Source organism: Meles meles, chromosome 18 (assembly GCF_922984935.1).
Source record: "Meles meles chromosome 18, mMelMel3.1 paternal haplotype, whole genome shotgun sequence".
NCBI lineage: Eukaryota > Metazoa > Chordata > Mammalia > Carnivora > Mustelidae > Meles > Meles meles.
This window is the reverse complement of record NC_060083.1, coordinates 58,730,106-58,745,864: the sequence shown is the minus strand read 5'-3', so window position 1 is coordinate 58,745,864 and position 15,759 is coordinate 58,730,106. Positions and strand designations below refer to the sequence as shown.

Sequence of the window (15,759 nt, the reverse complement as noted above, 5' to 3'; positions counted from 1 at the left end):
TGGTTACCTTACTCTGTTCTGATGCCCAGATGGGCCTGAGTCACTTCCTTGTCAGCCTCATCCTACTCTGTCTTCCAGGAAATCTGTAGCGTAAGATACACAGCGCACCATTTCAGGACCTTTAAAGACGTTTTGAAAAACTCTTCGTAAGGCTACAGGTTCACTGTTGTTATTATAGGATAATGCTTTAGATGGCGATTACTAGGCCACATTTTTCTTTAAGCCTTTTTTTTTTTTAAGATTTTATTTATTTATTTGACAGAGATCACAAGTAGGCAGACAGGCAGGCAGAGAGAGAAGAAAGGAAGCAGGCTCCCCGCTCAGCAGAGAGCCAGATGCGGGGCTCGATCCCAAAACCCTGGGATCACGACCTGAGCCGGAGGCAGAGGCTTAACCCACTGAGCCACCCAGGCGCCCCTAAGCCCTTCTTTTTGGTAGAGAACAAAATACTGTCCCTAAGCAACTTTTAAAATCTCTCCTTTGCTCTCATGCTGTTGAGTTTCCTGTGGCACCTGCACAGCTATGAGCTCCCTTCTGAGGTCCCTGCCTCTCAGGTGATACACATATTGGTTATATCATTGCAGGAGTTAATAAAATATAATGATTTTTTTTTTAAGGGAAAAACTAATGAAAAGTTTTCATCGCTGAGGCTGCTGGGGTTTACCTGCCGCTGTGTTGTTTGGTTTTTTCTTTTCTCAGATCTCTCTATTCACATTTATTAGCTTCTTGAGGGATTTGCCACTTTAGCCAGTGCGAACCATTTTCAACTTAGGACCATCACAAGTCGAAAATGCTTGTAAGAGCGCCTGGGTGGCTCAGTCGGTTGAGTGTCCAACTCTTGGTTTCAGCTTGGGCTGTGATCTCAGAGTTGTGGGATCAGGCCCCACACTGGAGCGTGGAGTCTGCTTGGGATTCTCTGCCTCTCCTTCTGCTCCTCTCTCTCTCTCTCCCCCCATCCCCAAATGAGTAAATAAATCAGATCCTTAAAAAATGCATTTAATATACCCCTAACCTATGAAACACCATAGCTTAACTTTGTCTACCTTAAATGGGATCTTAGAATAACCTCTATTAGAGTTAGAGTAACACTTAGAGTAACCTCCATTTAGGCGGAATCATTTAATACAAAGCCTGTTTCATAAATGAAGCGTAGACTGTCTCGCGTAATTTACTGAGTAAGAAGCAGAACGGCTGTCGGGCAGGACAGCAGTCAGTGCATCGGCTCATGGCTGCCTGGGAGCTTCAGCCGCCCAGCATCATGAGCGAGCACAGGATGGTGTATTACTAGCCCAGGGAACTATCAAAATTCAAAACTGGAAGTACAGTTTCCACTGAATGCCTATCACTTTGACGCCATCATAAAGTCAAGAAATCATAAGTTGAACCATTGCAAGTGAGGGGCTGTCTCTACCTACACATCACACATTCTGATGAAACAGTCTAAGTTCTGATATGGTAAAGAGTATGGCGTCATTCAGTTTCTTGAATAAATCATTTGTAAAGAATTTTATCAACTTTCTTGGCGGTGCCTGGCTGGTGAAGTCAGAAGAACATGTGACTCTCATCTGCTGTCATGAGTTCAAGCCCCATGTTGGGTGTAGAGATTACTAAAAAAATAAACTTAAAAACAAAAAGAACTTTACCAGCTTTCTTATAGAACTTTGTTGCATAGTGTATATTAACTGCTGTTGTACTGGTCTCTCTACTTTCTTGTGTTTAGCACTTTTGAGTTGGGCTCATATTTCTTTTTTTTTTTTTTTTTTAAGATTTTATTTATTTATTTGACAGAGAGATATCACAAGTAGGCAGAGAGGCAGGCAGAGAGAGAGAGGAGGAAGCAGGCTCCCTGCTGAGCAGAGAGCCCGATGCAGGACTCGATCCCAAGATCCCGAGACCATGACCTGAGCCGAAGGCAGTAGCCCAACCCACTGAGCCACCCAGGCGCCCCTGGGCTCATATTTCTATTTTCTCTCTTAAGCTACCAGCTTTTTTTTTTTTTAAGATTTTTTATTTATTTATTTGACAGAGATCACAGGTAGGCAGAGAGGCAGGCAGAGAGAGCAGAGGAAGCAGGCTCCCTGCTGAGCAGAGAGCCCAATGTGGGGCTTGATCCCAGGACCCTGGGATCATGACCTGAGCTGAAGGCAGAGGCTTTAACCCACTGAGCCACTCAGGCGCCCCAGCCACCAGCTTTTTAAAATGCCTCTGCCTGGGCAGAGTCTTAGGGCACCTGGGTGGCTCAGTTGGTTGACTGTCCCGACTCTTGATTTCAGCTCAGGTCATGATCTCGGGGTCGTGAGATCAAGCCCCACATTGGGCTCTGTGCTAGACGTGGAGCCTGCTTAAGATTCTCTATCTTCCTTTCTCCCTCTGCCCCTCCCCCCGCCAGAAATAATAAATGCATCCTGCCCTTTGCCTTTTGTTAGAAATCTAGAATTCAGAGGTGGCTTTTCTTCTACACCTATTCTGTTCCTTGTACTACCCTGCCGCGTCCTGGCTTGGTCCACGCATGTAGCGAGCAGCAGTCTGGGACTTCAAATCTGGGTGTGCTGTGCTAACACACAGCCTTGAGTCGTCATGTCACATTTGTAGAGAGTGTTTCCAGTCTGGGGACGCAGTGCTGCAGCTTCATAGCCTCTGGATCTTCCCCCCTGAACTGGGCTAGTGGTTGTGCTTCCAGCATTCTCTCACTCAAGCCCATTGTGGCTCTGAGAGTAAGTGGAGTGGGACTTGTGGGGCTTTTCCGCTGGAAGACGTTTTGTGTGTGAGGACACGTGGGTGGGTGGTGCCTGCTAGCAGCAGCTGGACACCTGTTGGGTGGCTGACCCGGGATTGGATCCCTGTGATCCTGAAGATGGCCCAGAGGAGCTCTAGAGAAGTCTTGAAGCTCTCCCTGCGGCTGCTGCTCCCTGCCTCCCCCGGCAGAGACCCGCCTTATTTAATCCCTGGGGGGGCCCCCTTCATTCTCCAGCACCAGCACTTGCTGGGTTCCCGAGACTTCGTTTCACCTGTCCTGCTCCCGTCTGCTTTCCTACCGAGGGGTTCGTGCTAGAGGTTCGGGGGTCAGACTCTCTTTTTCAGAGACCATTTCTTTTACTTTTACTTTTAATTTAGTTTTAACTCTAAGAGTAGATGTGCTGGTTGTTTGAAGTCATGTGATGTCTTGCATCGTGTAACTGATCATACTTCAGAGAACCAAACAAACCTAAATGGCAACATAATTGTCTTAATGGCTGCCTTTTTTAAGTGTGTGAAAAGGAAATGATTTGATTTCCCCCTCTCCTTATTTCTTTTTAGGTTTTGAATGAAGAATGTGATCAGAACTGGTACAAGGCAGAACTCAATGGGAAAGATGGCTTCATTCCCAAGAATTATATAGAAATGAAACCACATCCGTAAGTTGGACGCTACTGGTCTTCCAAGAGTCAGACCCATCTGCTTATTTCAAATGATGTTTTTATTTTAATTTATAACGTTTTTAAAATTGAGGTCCTTGGGATGGTTGTCATACCTTTCACTCTGTCTTCCCAGAGAATTCACAAGGCATGTTGATTTTGCACGTTAATAGTATGATATAATAATATTCCACGCCTAGCACAGAGCCCGCTGCGGGGCTCAGTCTCACGACCCTGTGATCATGACCTGAGCCAAAGAATCAGACACTTAATTGACTGAGCCACACCGGTGCCCCAGTGGTACATGTTTTAGACTGGTTTTTTTTTTTTGGTTTTTTTTTTTTTTGTTTTTTTTTTAGATTTTATTTATTTATTTGACAGAGAGAGATCACAAGTAGGCAGAGAGGCAGACAGAGAGAGAGGAAGGGAAGCAGGCTCCCTGCTGAGCAGAGAATCCTATGTGGGGCTCGATCCCAGGACGCTGGGATCATGACCTGAACCGAAGGCAAAGGCTTTAACCCACTGAGCCACCCAGGCGCCCCTTAGACTGATCTTTAATGAAGTAGTTGTTTCGTTTAAAACAATAGTTTATATAATAATACATAATAAAGTACATGTCTTAGATTGATAATAGCTGTCAGTGATCTTCAAATAATAAAACTATAGAAATGCCTTTCCGTGATTCTTTTTCATAAAACCCCTGAGGCCAGATCTCTTTCATAATTCTCCATTTTTTGAGTCTTAGAAAGTGTACTTATCACATGGTTTTGTTGATATGTTTGATTGCCCTGTAGGACTGTATCTTAATAATCTTTGTATCCCCCAGAACACAGTGCTTGGCAATATAATAGGTTCTCAATAAATGCTTGTTATAATTACTGTTCTTGCCTACCACTTAGGGTTCCCACTTCAGAGAATTCGAAATAATCTACCCCAGGCAGTTGAGAGCAGGGAACTTTTTTCTTTTCTTCCTCCCTCGGAACATCCCCTCCCCCACTCAGTTTATATTGGTATGTGACATTGTGGGGCTGTGGGACCCCTTGATGTGGTGGGGCAGAGAGAACCCTTAAACCGACCACCGTCCTCTCACCCGCACCCTCCACCTCCTCCTCTGGCCCTGCTCCTGCTTCAGCGGCGGTCCCTTCCGTCCCTCGTACGCCAGGGAGCTGAGGCTCAGTGCCCAGACTAGAATGCTGTTGGGACAAGGAGGAGCAGTAGTTTCTGTCTACTTCATTTAACACAAATGATAAGTAAGACCTTTAGATGACATGACCCACGTCGAGTGGCAGCCCACTTGTCCCTCTCCTTCAGTGTCGCTGCTCTAACGCGTGCCTGTCCTTGTCTCTGGAGCCTCCAGAACAGAGATCTTGACTGCGCCTGCTCGTACACAGCTCAGTGTCAGTTCAACGGGGCCTTCGATCATCTAGTTCATTCCTCTTTATCTTAAAAATTAAGAAAGCTTCTGGTATTTTTATTTCAGTGCCAGTAATTTATGAATTTGGTTCACATTGTAAAAGACAGTGTAGAAAACCATAGAGCAATATAGGAGTTTCTCCCCACATACATCGCCCTTTTGGAGGTAACCACCATGGCAATTAAATGTAAGCCAATTGCTATCTTTTTTTGTTTTTTAAGTAGGCAAAAAATCTTCAAAGGTGTATGTGGCAGGGATTCCTGGCCCCCTGTCGGTGGATTAATAATGCCCTTCGTTTGAAGTCCCTGTAACACTAGATTAGAGGGTTTATTTTTTGTAAGATTTTATTTATTTATCTGAAAGAGAGGGAGAGGGGAGAGGTCAGAGGGAGAAGCCGACTCCCTGCTAAACAGGGGACCCGCCCCACCCCCACCCTGATGCAGGACTGGATCCTGGGACCGAGGATCATGACCTGAGCCAAAGGCAGATGCTTAACCAACTGAGCCACTCAGACGCCCAGAATAGGGGCTTACACACATCCTGCCCGGGTTACTAAAATGTAGGCACACGTGGTAGTAAGCAAGAAACTCCGAAAGATGAACACAAGACCAGTATAGACGTTCTGGGAAGTGTACTAAGCACAGCTTTGCGCTCTTGTAGCCACTTAGTGTCTGTGTTTGCTGTGGGGGCCGTGGGGGCTTTTCACGGACAGCATCACGGAGTGTAGTCCCCAGGGAGAGGCAGTTGGTAGCGGCTCTGGATCGTACAGCGGCTCCTCCCTCTATCTGAATACACCAGATACTCTGCATACTCTGTTCCTTCAGTCGGTCCTCAAAATAGATGAAGCGTTGGCTAAACTGTATGTAAAGGACAAGATGATAAATATTTTAGACTTTGAGGACCATATGCATTCTCTGTCATTTCACGTATTCTTTTGGATTTTTAAAAAATAACCCTCTAAGGGATGCCTGGGTGTCTCGGTGGGTTAAGCAGCTGCCTTCGGTTTGGATCATGATCCCGGAGCCCTGGGATCGAGCCCCACATTGGGCTCCCTGCTCCACAGGGAATCTGCTTCTCTCTCTCTCCCCTTCTCTTTTTCTCTCTCACTCGCTCACTCTCTTAAATAAATAATCTATCTACCGTTAAAAAAAAAAATAAATTAACCCTTTAAAAATTTGTAAAAGTGGGGCACCAGGGTGGCTCAGTGGGTTAAACCTCTGCCTTCAGCTCAGGTCATGATCTCAGGGTCCTGGGATCGAGCCCCACATTGGACTCTCTGCTCGGCGGGGAGCCTGCTTCCCCCTCTCTCTCTGCCTGCCTCTCTGCCTAGTTGTGATCTCTGTCTGTCAAATAAATAAATAAAATCTTAAAAAAAAAAATTTGTAAAAGTTGGGGCATCTGACTGGCTCAGTTGTTTAAGCAACTGCCTTTAGCTCAGCTCATGGTCCTGGAGTCCTGGGATCGAGTCCCACATGGGGCTCCCTGCTCAGGAGGGAGTCTGCTTCTCCCTCTGACCCTCTCCCCTCTGATGTTATCTCTCTCTCTCTCTCTCAAATAAAATCTTTTAAGAAAAATTTCGTAAAAGTCGTAGATTGTGGGCCATACAGAAACTGGACATATTGGGGCCGAGGGCCCATAGTGTTGCTGGCTTCTGTACTCGATCCAGTAATAATGGAAATCGACCTCAGTTCCTTTTCATTTTCGTATTTCCAGGCTGAAAGGGAATTCAGCAGAATATCCTACTCTGTAATGTTTATATTAAATGAAATGTCTATGGCTCTGTGTCCTTGTTTTCCTTCGGATTGTTTGAAATGACATAGGCCATTTGAATCCGACCGTTGAGAAAACACAGGAAAGGCCTCCTTCCTCGGAAAGCACAGGTTACTGCTCCAGTTGCCTGGTGGCTGGGTTAGCCCTCGAGGAAGACTCTTGCCCTGCCTCACCCTCTGTAAAGGTCTGCTCTAAAGAACTCTGGAAGAGGAGTTGATGGGAAAGCCTCCAGGGGAGCTTCCGTGCTGGTGTTTTTTTTGCAGAGTCTAGCTGAAAGGCAGGGAGTGCCCCCCCCCCCCCAAAGCTCTGAAACAGGAAACCGTATTGCTGAAGGGACCATGGCCATGGGCCTGCAGAATGGTTGGCCTTGCGGGCGCACACCGTGTTCCAGGACTGCTCTGTGACTAGACTAGACATCCAGAAGTGCAGGGACTATGTCCCTCCGCAGCGGCAGGAGAGCGCCGAGCACCAAGCCCCTCTTCCCTCTCTCCTTCCTCTCCCGCCACTTTCAGTTTTTGCTAGGAAGAGGGAAGTCTCCAGTGGAGTAGGACCTAATACAGCTTTCGAGGTAACAAGTCAAACGCAGACGAGGAAGCGGTTACCGGCTGGTGTTGGAACACACTGGGGTGCGCGCTGGACTGGGCCCAGACCCGAGCTTTCTCACTGGTGCGTCTGGGTGGAAGCCTGCGGAATGTCGTGAAGAATTAAATTGGAAATGAGCCGCCACCTCCGGTCCGCTTTCTCCTTTGCTATCTGTGTCGTCGTACAAACCCATCTTTTAAAGATTTTAAAAATTTTGACTGTAGCCACGTAGTTACACTCATCACTGTTGAAATGTCGTAACGGAGAGTGACCGCTCTTCTTCTTGCGGTGCGGAGCTCCTTTATGTTGTGGGACATCCTCAAGAGAAAGAGGGACAGAATTCAGTACAAAATGGAGACAGATACAAAAGAAGGCGTTAATAAAATGGTCTGCAGCTAATTTTCTATTTTTCGGTCTGGGGGCTTGTCATGGAAAGTTCCAGTTTAGAGTCTCTATTTCACTGAAGTTTATCTTTCTTCACTGAGAATAAACCCGAGCTCATCTTCAGCTGGGGGCTGGCCGAGCCGAGGGCCGCGCAGAGCTGCCAGCGCTCGCTGCCTCTGGGGAGCTGCAGGGGAGTCTTTTTTCGCTTCCCGAACATCTAGGCGGTTTTAAAAATTCATATTCATTATTTTTAAATGGGGAAAGAAAGGAAAATACCTGCTTGGTGGGCAGATCTTGGCTTGGGAGGAAGAGAGAAGAGAATGGCTGCTGGGTGCCTTGACCCCCTCCCCAGACCATGCTTACTGCCCGCGGGCGCGTCGCAAACTTGAAGGCTCTAGAGATGACTATAGAAAACCTCTCAGTGGTCTTAGTATCTCCATCCGGCCTTTCCTGATCGGAGATGATTCTGTCGTATCAATGTGTAATTTCTCGTGTGTGGCCTGACTTCCAGGCGCTGGAGGGCTTGTCTCTGGGTTATTTCTAGAAGCTAGATCCTAGCAGCTGCTCAGCAGCCTGGTGGCATTGTAGTACTCAGAGTGAGAAAGACACAAGAAGGTCGATGTAAGAACGTTTAAAGATTAATCCAATTAATGGCAGCTTCTGATCAGACCTAACTAGCAACTCACCTCTTTCTGTTTGAGGTTTTTTGTTTTTTAAGATTTATTGATGAAGGGCACCTGCGTAGCTCAGTTGGTATGCATCTGCCTTTGGCTCAGGTCATGATCCCAGGGTCTTGGGATCGAGGCCCGCATCGGGCTCCCTGCTCAGTGGAAAGCCTGCTTCTCTCTTCCCCCTCCCTCTGCTTGTGTTCCCTCTCTGTCAAATAAATAAAGAAAATCTTAAAAAAGATTTATTGATTGATTCAGAAAGAGAATGTGCAGGGGTAGGGAGCAGACTCCCTGTTGAGCACAGAGCCAGGTGCAGGGCCTTGGGGCTCAGTCTCACAAGCTCATGATCAAGACCTGAGCCAAAACCAAGAGTCAGACACTTAACTGACTGAACCACCCAGGCGCCCCAGATAGGTCTTTATTAGCTATAAGTAATATCACTGCTTTTTAAAATAACAGCGCTTAGAGACAGATTTGAAGAGAGAACACTGTTTTCGCAGTTCGCCCATCCTAATTAGTAATGGTTTTCATGTGAAATAGCGGCTGCGACTTTAAGCTTTTTTCACCCTTCCTGCTCCTCTCCCCCCCCACCTCCCCCTCTTCCTCCCCCACAGGCCAGTTGCACCCATAGTTTTGCATGAATTCACCCACTTTTTCTTGTGGCCAAGGCGAATTCGCACTGGGAGCAGAAGGACCTATAACCTGTTCCAGTGAAAAAACCGAGTCTTGCAACCAACTGCCTCCGCGTAGGATAAGCTGAGGCGTCGCTGCCGGCTCCGGGCAGTGAGGGCAGAGAGAGGCCTCGAGAGGGATGTCACGGAACCTGCCTTTGTGACAGCAGAGGCTTCTCTCTCAGCGCCTGAACCTCTTCACCTTGGGCTGTTACAAGAAGTAGCCCCGTCTCCAGTTTCGGGGCCTTCCAGTTCCCTGCCTCTGTTTACTTTAATCCCACTGGAGCAAAGCTTCGACCTGTCAAATGGCGCGAGAACTGGCCTGTCTCTTCCGCGGTGCTTCCGATGCTTCATACTGATAGACCTGGGCTTCCCCCGGTGCCCTGAGTCCGTAGGGAGCCTGGTGGGCTCTGGCCCAGAAGGTCCGGCTTTAAGTGTCTTCCTCTTTAAGAAGAGTGGCCCACAGTCATGCCTCCTGAGTCACTTTCTGGAGAGCAGGGTAGGGTAAAGGCGTTTGAAGGGAGATGGTCCGTGTCTCGAGAGAGAAGCCGACTGAGTGGTTTGTGGGACATGTTGAAGGGAGGCCCCTTCCTTTGGCAAGAACTGTTCTGTTACTCGCATTTTGGGAGGCTGGATATCCCGTCTCTTTGTGGGGAAGCAGATGTTGACTGGCTTGTCTTCCTTCCTTAGGTGGTTTTTTGGCAAAATCCCCAGAGCCAAGGCAGAAGAAATGCTTAGCAAACAGCGGCATGACGGGGCCTTTCTCATCCGAGAGAGTGAGAGTGCCCCCGGGGACTTCTCCCTCTCCGTCAAGTAAGTACTTCCCGCTCTGGTCCCCGGAGGCCTCTCCCTGCTGATCGAACTGTGTCTGGCTACACAAACTGAAGGTTGCCAACCGGTAGAGGTTTAGCCTAAATAGTGGTTTACCAAAGCAGAATATTTTACATTGTAAAATAGTAATTTCTGGCTCCTCTTAAAAATTAGTTCTTCCAGTACGGAGTGTCGGCTCCTGTGTGGAAACAGCCTTCAGTTAGTGGACTGAAGTAGCAGTGCAGTTTCCCTGTTCCCCCACCCCTCCACTGTGCTCTCCGCTTGCACACGCCTCTTTCCTCGATTGGCCTCCGGGGGATCCCCACCGCCCTTTCTGTCGGTATGACTGGTCACCCTTTTAGCTGGTTTTGGGGACCTTTACCAGATGTCTAGCTTAAATCCTCCACCACCATACTGGGCCTCTCAGTTTAACTTTAAAAGGTTACCACAAGGCTAGGGGGAGTGTTTTGCTTTCCCCAGTGGTAAAATGCGCAGAGGAGCTGGTAAGCAGGGAATGGGGAAGGCAGGGCGTTTACCACCCCAGGAATTGTGGAGAACCTAAACTGGAATTTTGAGGATGTCAAGCACATCACTTCTCATCTGCAAAATAAGGATTTTTAATCAAATTGTCATTTCCGTATGTGTTCTGACTCAGTCCTTTCTAGTTAATATATTACCACAGGAACCCCAGATCACTGGGTGTTATATGTAAGTGATGAATCACTAAATTCTACTCCTGAAACTAATATTCTACTATATGTTAACGGACTAGAATTTAAAAACTTGAAGGCGGGGGGAGGGGAGACTCGGGTCACTGTTATAGATCACATTGATTATTTTTACATGAAGACCATAAAATAGTTTATTTGCCATTTGCACACAATGTAAAGATTTTTCTGTTTTCAAAATTAAATCTTGTTTCCTCTTAGGACCAGTATAGGTTTTTTGAAATGTAGATTTAAACTTAATTTTTATATTCTTTTTCTCAGTGAAAGTATGGGAGGTGGTTTTAGGCCATAATCACAACACCACACAGATATGTGTCCAGTAGAAGTTCGTTTTCAGTCCCGGCATGAAAATACTAAACCGGATCTGTCATCTGTTTTCCTTACATTTCACACTGACCCGAGTGGAAAACAGTCCAGAACGAGGAGTACAAGCAGTTACTCGCGAGTGAATTGACTGATGGCCGCACCGGGGTGGCAGGCAGCGTGCAGGGGAGGCCTTGATTCCACCAGTCGCTGCTGCGCGTGCTCATGTGGTAGCTGCTGGCGAGCTCCCAGACCATTACTCCGTTTTATCAAATAAAAGTCCATGCGTTTATTGTTTTAGAAATAAAATTTGAAACAGATGTCATTGTCACCTTTAACGACACAAAGACCTTCTCAAAGGAGGTTCCAGAATCCAGTCTCTCAAAGGTTTCTCTAGTCTCAGGATGGGAGTCAGTGATGAAAAACACCATGGCAGGTAACAGGTCATTGTCTGGGACCCTGTGCACCTTGTGGAAACCGTCTGCATGGCCGCCGTGGGAGTGGGCTTCTGTGGGGCCAGAAGCGTGCCGTGGATGTGTCTGCCTTCCTCACCGCAGACTCCGATTCGAGTGAAAAAGCAGCTCCGGTTCTAACACTTGGGATCGCCTCCTTGAAGCCCAGTGCTGCCACCTACTGGGTGGTTTTTAAGAAGTTTTTCATTTCTTTCTCCCTTGAAGACTGAAGGAGAGGAGACAGCGCGTCCTTCATTTACATGTCTTCATAGAGCGCTGTTGGAGGCCTGGGTACTGGCGTCCTTGCCAAGGACCCAGCAGTGAGCAGGACAGGCAGAGCCTCGCCTGGCTTGTCGGGGGTGGTCCGCTCCCAGTTGCAATCCCACTTCTGCGGGCCGGTGTAAGGAGAGGCGTGTTACCCGGTGATTGAGAAAGCTCTCGGGGCACCGGGTGCCTCGGCCTCTTGTATTTATTGGCCCGTGACGTTCCATTCTGAGACCTTTTGCCCATGAGTAGAACTAAAATCCCTAAACGGAAGACATGAGCCGTACTCCAGTTGCAGGAGAGCTGTTGAAAGTGTGTCCAGTCCCTCCTGGCTCTCCCTCCTGGCCCACCTCTTGTAGCTTGTAAATATCACCTGAGGTTTTAATGGGTGTTTGTTTGGTTGGTTTTTTGCTTGAAAAGTTAATGAAGTCACACTCTTCCTTGAATAAGACTCTGTCTGGCTTGGTGCAGTGCAGGGCGCATGGAGACATGGCGTAGGTTAGGACGTTATTTTACAGACATCTTCAGAAGTGACCTGAAGGACAGGGTTTCCGTCTCTGGCAGGGAGTCTTACAATTGTCGCTGGTAATCATCAGTCCCCCGGAGGGCTCTCGGGGGCACTCAGTGTCCTAACTGCAGCCAGGGAGCCGTTTGTGCTGCAGTCCAGGGCCCCTCGGGCCGTGAGAAGTGTTGCCGGCATCCGAGTTCTCACAAGACGCCTCCTTGATCTGATGGGCGCGCAGCCCCCTGGTAGCCGGGACCAAGCCCTCTGACCTGCCCTCGTGTGTGTTCTCTGCCCTCCCCAGGTTTGGAAATGACGTGCAGCACTTCAAGGTGCTCCGAGATGGAGCGGGAAAGTATTTCCTCTGGGTGGTGAAATTCAATTCTCTGAACGAGCTGGTAGATTATCACAGGTCGACATCCGTCTCCAGGAACCAGCAGATATTCCTCCGGGACATAGAACAGGTGCCACAGGTGAGCCTCCTCAGAGAGATCGGGATCATCCCCGGCCCTTAAGAGTAGCTCCTCAGGCAGGCAGAGGCGCCTTCTCGAAGGAGTCCTGGGGCTTCTGCGCTCACTATTCAAAGTATTGCCTGTAGTTTGTGTTACGGGTGTGTAGTTTGAAACAAAATGGTTTTGCCTTTCCCAGAGGCTGCCCTTCCGAGGCGGTGCGTTGCCAGGTACCACCTGTGTCCCTGTGGGAAAACGGTCTTTAACGCCCGCCGCTGTCGTGTCCCCGGAAGCCAGCGCGGAGGCAAACCTCGCTTGTGAGGCTCCTGCCTTCCTGTGCCTGCAGCCCCAGCACTGTGTTAGGGGGAGCCCCGCCTTACTGGAGCCAAGCTCTTGACCTTTCGACTCCATAAAACCTTAAGGACTTCATAAGCAATAAACCGATGGGAACTCAAGCCTGAGGTTGTAAACCAGAGCCTGACTGCTGTTTCCCAAGTTCCTCCCCGACGGACCCCGCTCGCTTCCCCGCCGCGGCGGGACGAGCCCTAGCACGTTCTGGCCTGTCGGGAGCCGTGGTGAACGTAGCCTGCTCCCACGGAGAGTAGACCGAGAACCTGGAAGGATAAACAGAGCAGGGGGAGGAATGGGAGGTTGTCTCGGGAAACATGGAGGAGTCGGCACATGGCGGTCGCGCTCTTGTGACCAGTCCCCCCCCCCCCCAGCAGGGGGCTGGCCGTGAGCAGAGACCAAGCAGGTGTTCTCTCCCCGCCCCTCTTCTGCAGCAACCGACGTACGTCCAGGCCCTCTTTGACTTTGATCCCCAGGAGGATGGAGAGCTGGGATTCCGTCGGGGAGACTTTATCCACGTCATGGATAACTCAGACCCCAACTGGTGGAAAGGGGCCTGCCACGGGCAGACCGGCATGTTCCCCCGCAACTACGTCACCCCTGTGAACCGGAACGTCTAAGAATCAAGAAGAGATTATTTAAAGAAAGTGAAAAATTTAAAACACAAAAGAATTAAACCCACGAGCTGCCTTAACAGCAGCCTGTGAGGGAGCTCAGAACACCTGTCTGGGTCACCTGGTGACCCTCTCACTTTGGTTGGAACTTTGGGAGGGGTGGGAGGGGGCGTTGGATATAAAAATGCCAAAACTTACCTATAAATTAAGAAGAGTTTTTATTACAAATTTTCACCGCTGCTCCTGTTTCTCCTTTGTCCTCTTTTTCATCCTTCTCTTCTGTCCATCAGTGCATGACGTCTAATGCCACATATAGTCCTAGCTGATGCCAATAATAAAAGAAAAGAAACCAAGCAGGCTGGTATTTTCTCTATGCAAAATGTCTGTTGTAGTCGGAGTGACTGAAGGAAGGACAGCCGTGGCTGGGTTCCTCGTGCACACACAGGAGAGGGCGGGCGGCCGGCGGCCCTTGCTGGGCGGCTTCTGCCAGACGGGGCGGGGCGGGGGGGCAGCCCCCAGCCGCCAGGGTCTTGCGACAAAGTTGGAAATGGAGCGGGGGCAAGAGGAAGGACTGTTACCCCTCATGGCTTCCTGAACAAAGTCAAACTAAAAATCTTTGTCTCTTTTCTACATTGTTTTCCCTGCCACATGGCATTACTGAGCATGTTGGTTTTTTCCTAGTGCCTTTTTCCTTATTTCAAGAGTTGCTTATGAGTGGTGTTTTTTTATTTGTTTTAAAGTAAGTTAAAGACAGTCCGGAGCTTTTTCAGCCCATTTGTCTCCTACTCTGTGTAAATAGTCCTCCCCCGGGGGAGGGGAGAGCAGGTGGAGGAGACGAGCGCGGGCAGGGGTGCGGGCGGTCTGCCTGTTCTCAGCCATGAGTCTGTAAGGTTCAGCTTTAATGTCTGTCAGCCCTCTGGAGGCCGCCGTGGCTGTCCCAGGGGTGCGGTGCAGGCAGCTGCTGGGGAAGGAGGAGATGGTCCGACTCTGTCCAGCTTTTGCCACCTCCGACTGGATCTGGCTGCATGGGGCTATGAGCGCCCTTGACCTTGCGAACCCGGCTGTTGCCTCCCCCTCCGCTCCAGCGCCCCCCAGAGAAAACACCCTGGAGCCAGCAAGTTTCAAACACAGGAAAGCCTAAGGGACTTCAGCTGTCGCTCTGTGACCGGATCGGGTTATATACTGTGTTCCCACACTGGGGTGGAGCCTGGGAGCTTTCATTTTTCTTGCTCTGAAAATCCGAGGTCTCCGTTCATGGTTTTCATCTTCTGTGTCCCCTGCCTGGCCTGCCCGGGTGAGCTCGAGGACAGCGTGCGGGCAGCAGCCAGGTTTTCGAGGCCCCGTCCGCAGTGGGCTGTGTCTGTAGCTGCTGCCCCTTCCCCCCCAAGGAAGTGTCTCCGTGTATCAGGGACAGTTGGGGAAGGACGAGTGGGAAATGTACGAAGGCCAAGGCCATCGCAGAGCTCCCTCTTCCGCCTTGTCAGCTGCTTGTCCCTCGTAGTGATGTGCCTGTGAACTTTCTCCTCCTGATCCCCTGCCCGCAACAAAAACGGGGCTCCCTGGGAGCTGGTGACGGCCTTTGGGTTCTGACGTGGTCGATTGGAGTCTCCCCTGGACTCTGCTTATGGAGCCGGACTCAGCCCGGAGTGCTCAGGCCCCGGAGGCAGCTGCTCTTCAGGACAGAGCGCCCGCCCTCTCGCTCCCTTTCTGGTAGCTTCTTTCCTTGGTGATGATAAAAGGAATCTCTGGCATTCTACACCTGGACCATTTGATTGTTTTATTTTGGAATTGGTGTATATCATGAAGCCTTGCTGAACGAAGATGTGTGTGTATATATTTAAAAAAAAATCAGTGTTTAAATAAAAAGACCTATGTACTTAATCCTTTAACTCCGCGGATAGCATTTGGTAGGTAGTGATTAACTGTGAATAATAAACATACAATGAATTCTTCACTCTGTATCTTTGCTCTTTTTTCCGCCCCACCCCCCTTCCACCTTACTTAAAATAAAAACCTAAAAGCCATGTGTGAAGTGTCAGGCAGGACTCCCGTGTCCTACTTGCCCACTCCCCCAGCTCCTCGGGGGTGCGCCTGGGACTTGCTGGGCCCCGAGGTCGCGCGGCCCACACTCAGCGGCCCATCGGAATCCCTGGGGCTTGTTCACAGTGTGGACGCCCAGCCAGCGCCCTCGGGAGCTGGGAGATGGTGGCTGAGGCCAGGCCTAACCACACCGCGCCGGCTGTTGTAGACCAGAGGGGGGTGGTTAGGGAGAGCGTGGACAGAAACTAAACCCAAGGAATTTCCATTCACATTCTTGGTCCCGTTCGTAAATAGAGTGCGTCGTGCTACCTCATCGGCGGGCCCCTACTTGGGTGGTAGTCGTCCGCTTCGCTTTTCTGTGATGA

General features: G+C 49.4%; 1 protein-coding gene across 1 annotated transcript in view; it reads left to right on the top strand.

The window, feature by feature from the left end:
- The window catches only part of GRB2 (growth factor receptor bound protein 2), a 73,621-nt gene extending 58,313 nt beyond the window's left edge, over positions 1–15,308 (top strand). The window contains exons 3-6 of the mRNA XM_045984973.1: positions 3,298–3,395; positions 9,575–9,697; positions 12,248–12,416; positions 13,175–15,308. Coding sequence (XP_045840929.1) covers positions 3,298–3,395; positions 9,575–9,697; positions 12,248–12,416; positions 13,175–13,360 — 576 coding nt within the window. The 3' untranslated portion in view covers positions 13,361–15,308. The remainder of the gene's footprint in view (positions 1–3,297; positions 3,396–9,574; positions 9,698–12,247; positions 12,417–13,174) is intronic.
- Positions 15,309–15,759: the final 451 nt, after the last annotated feature.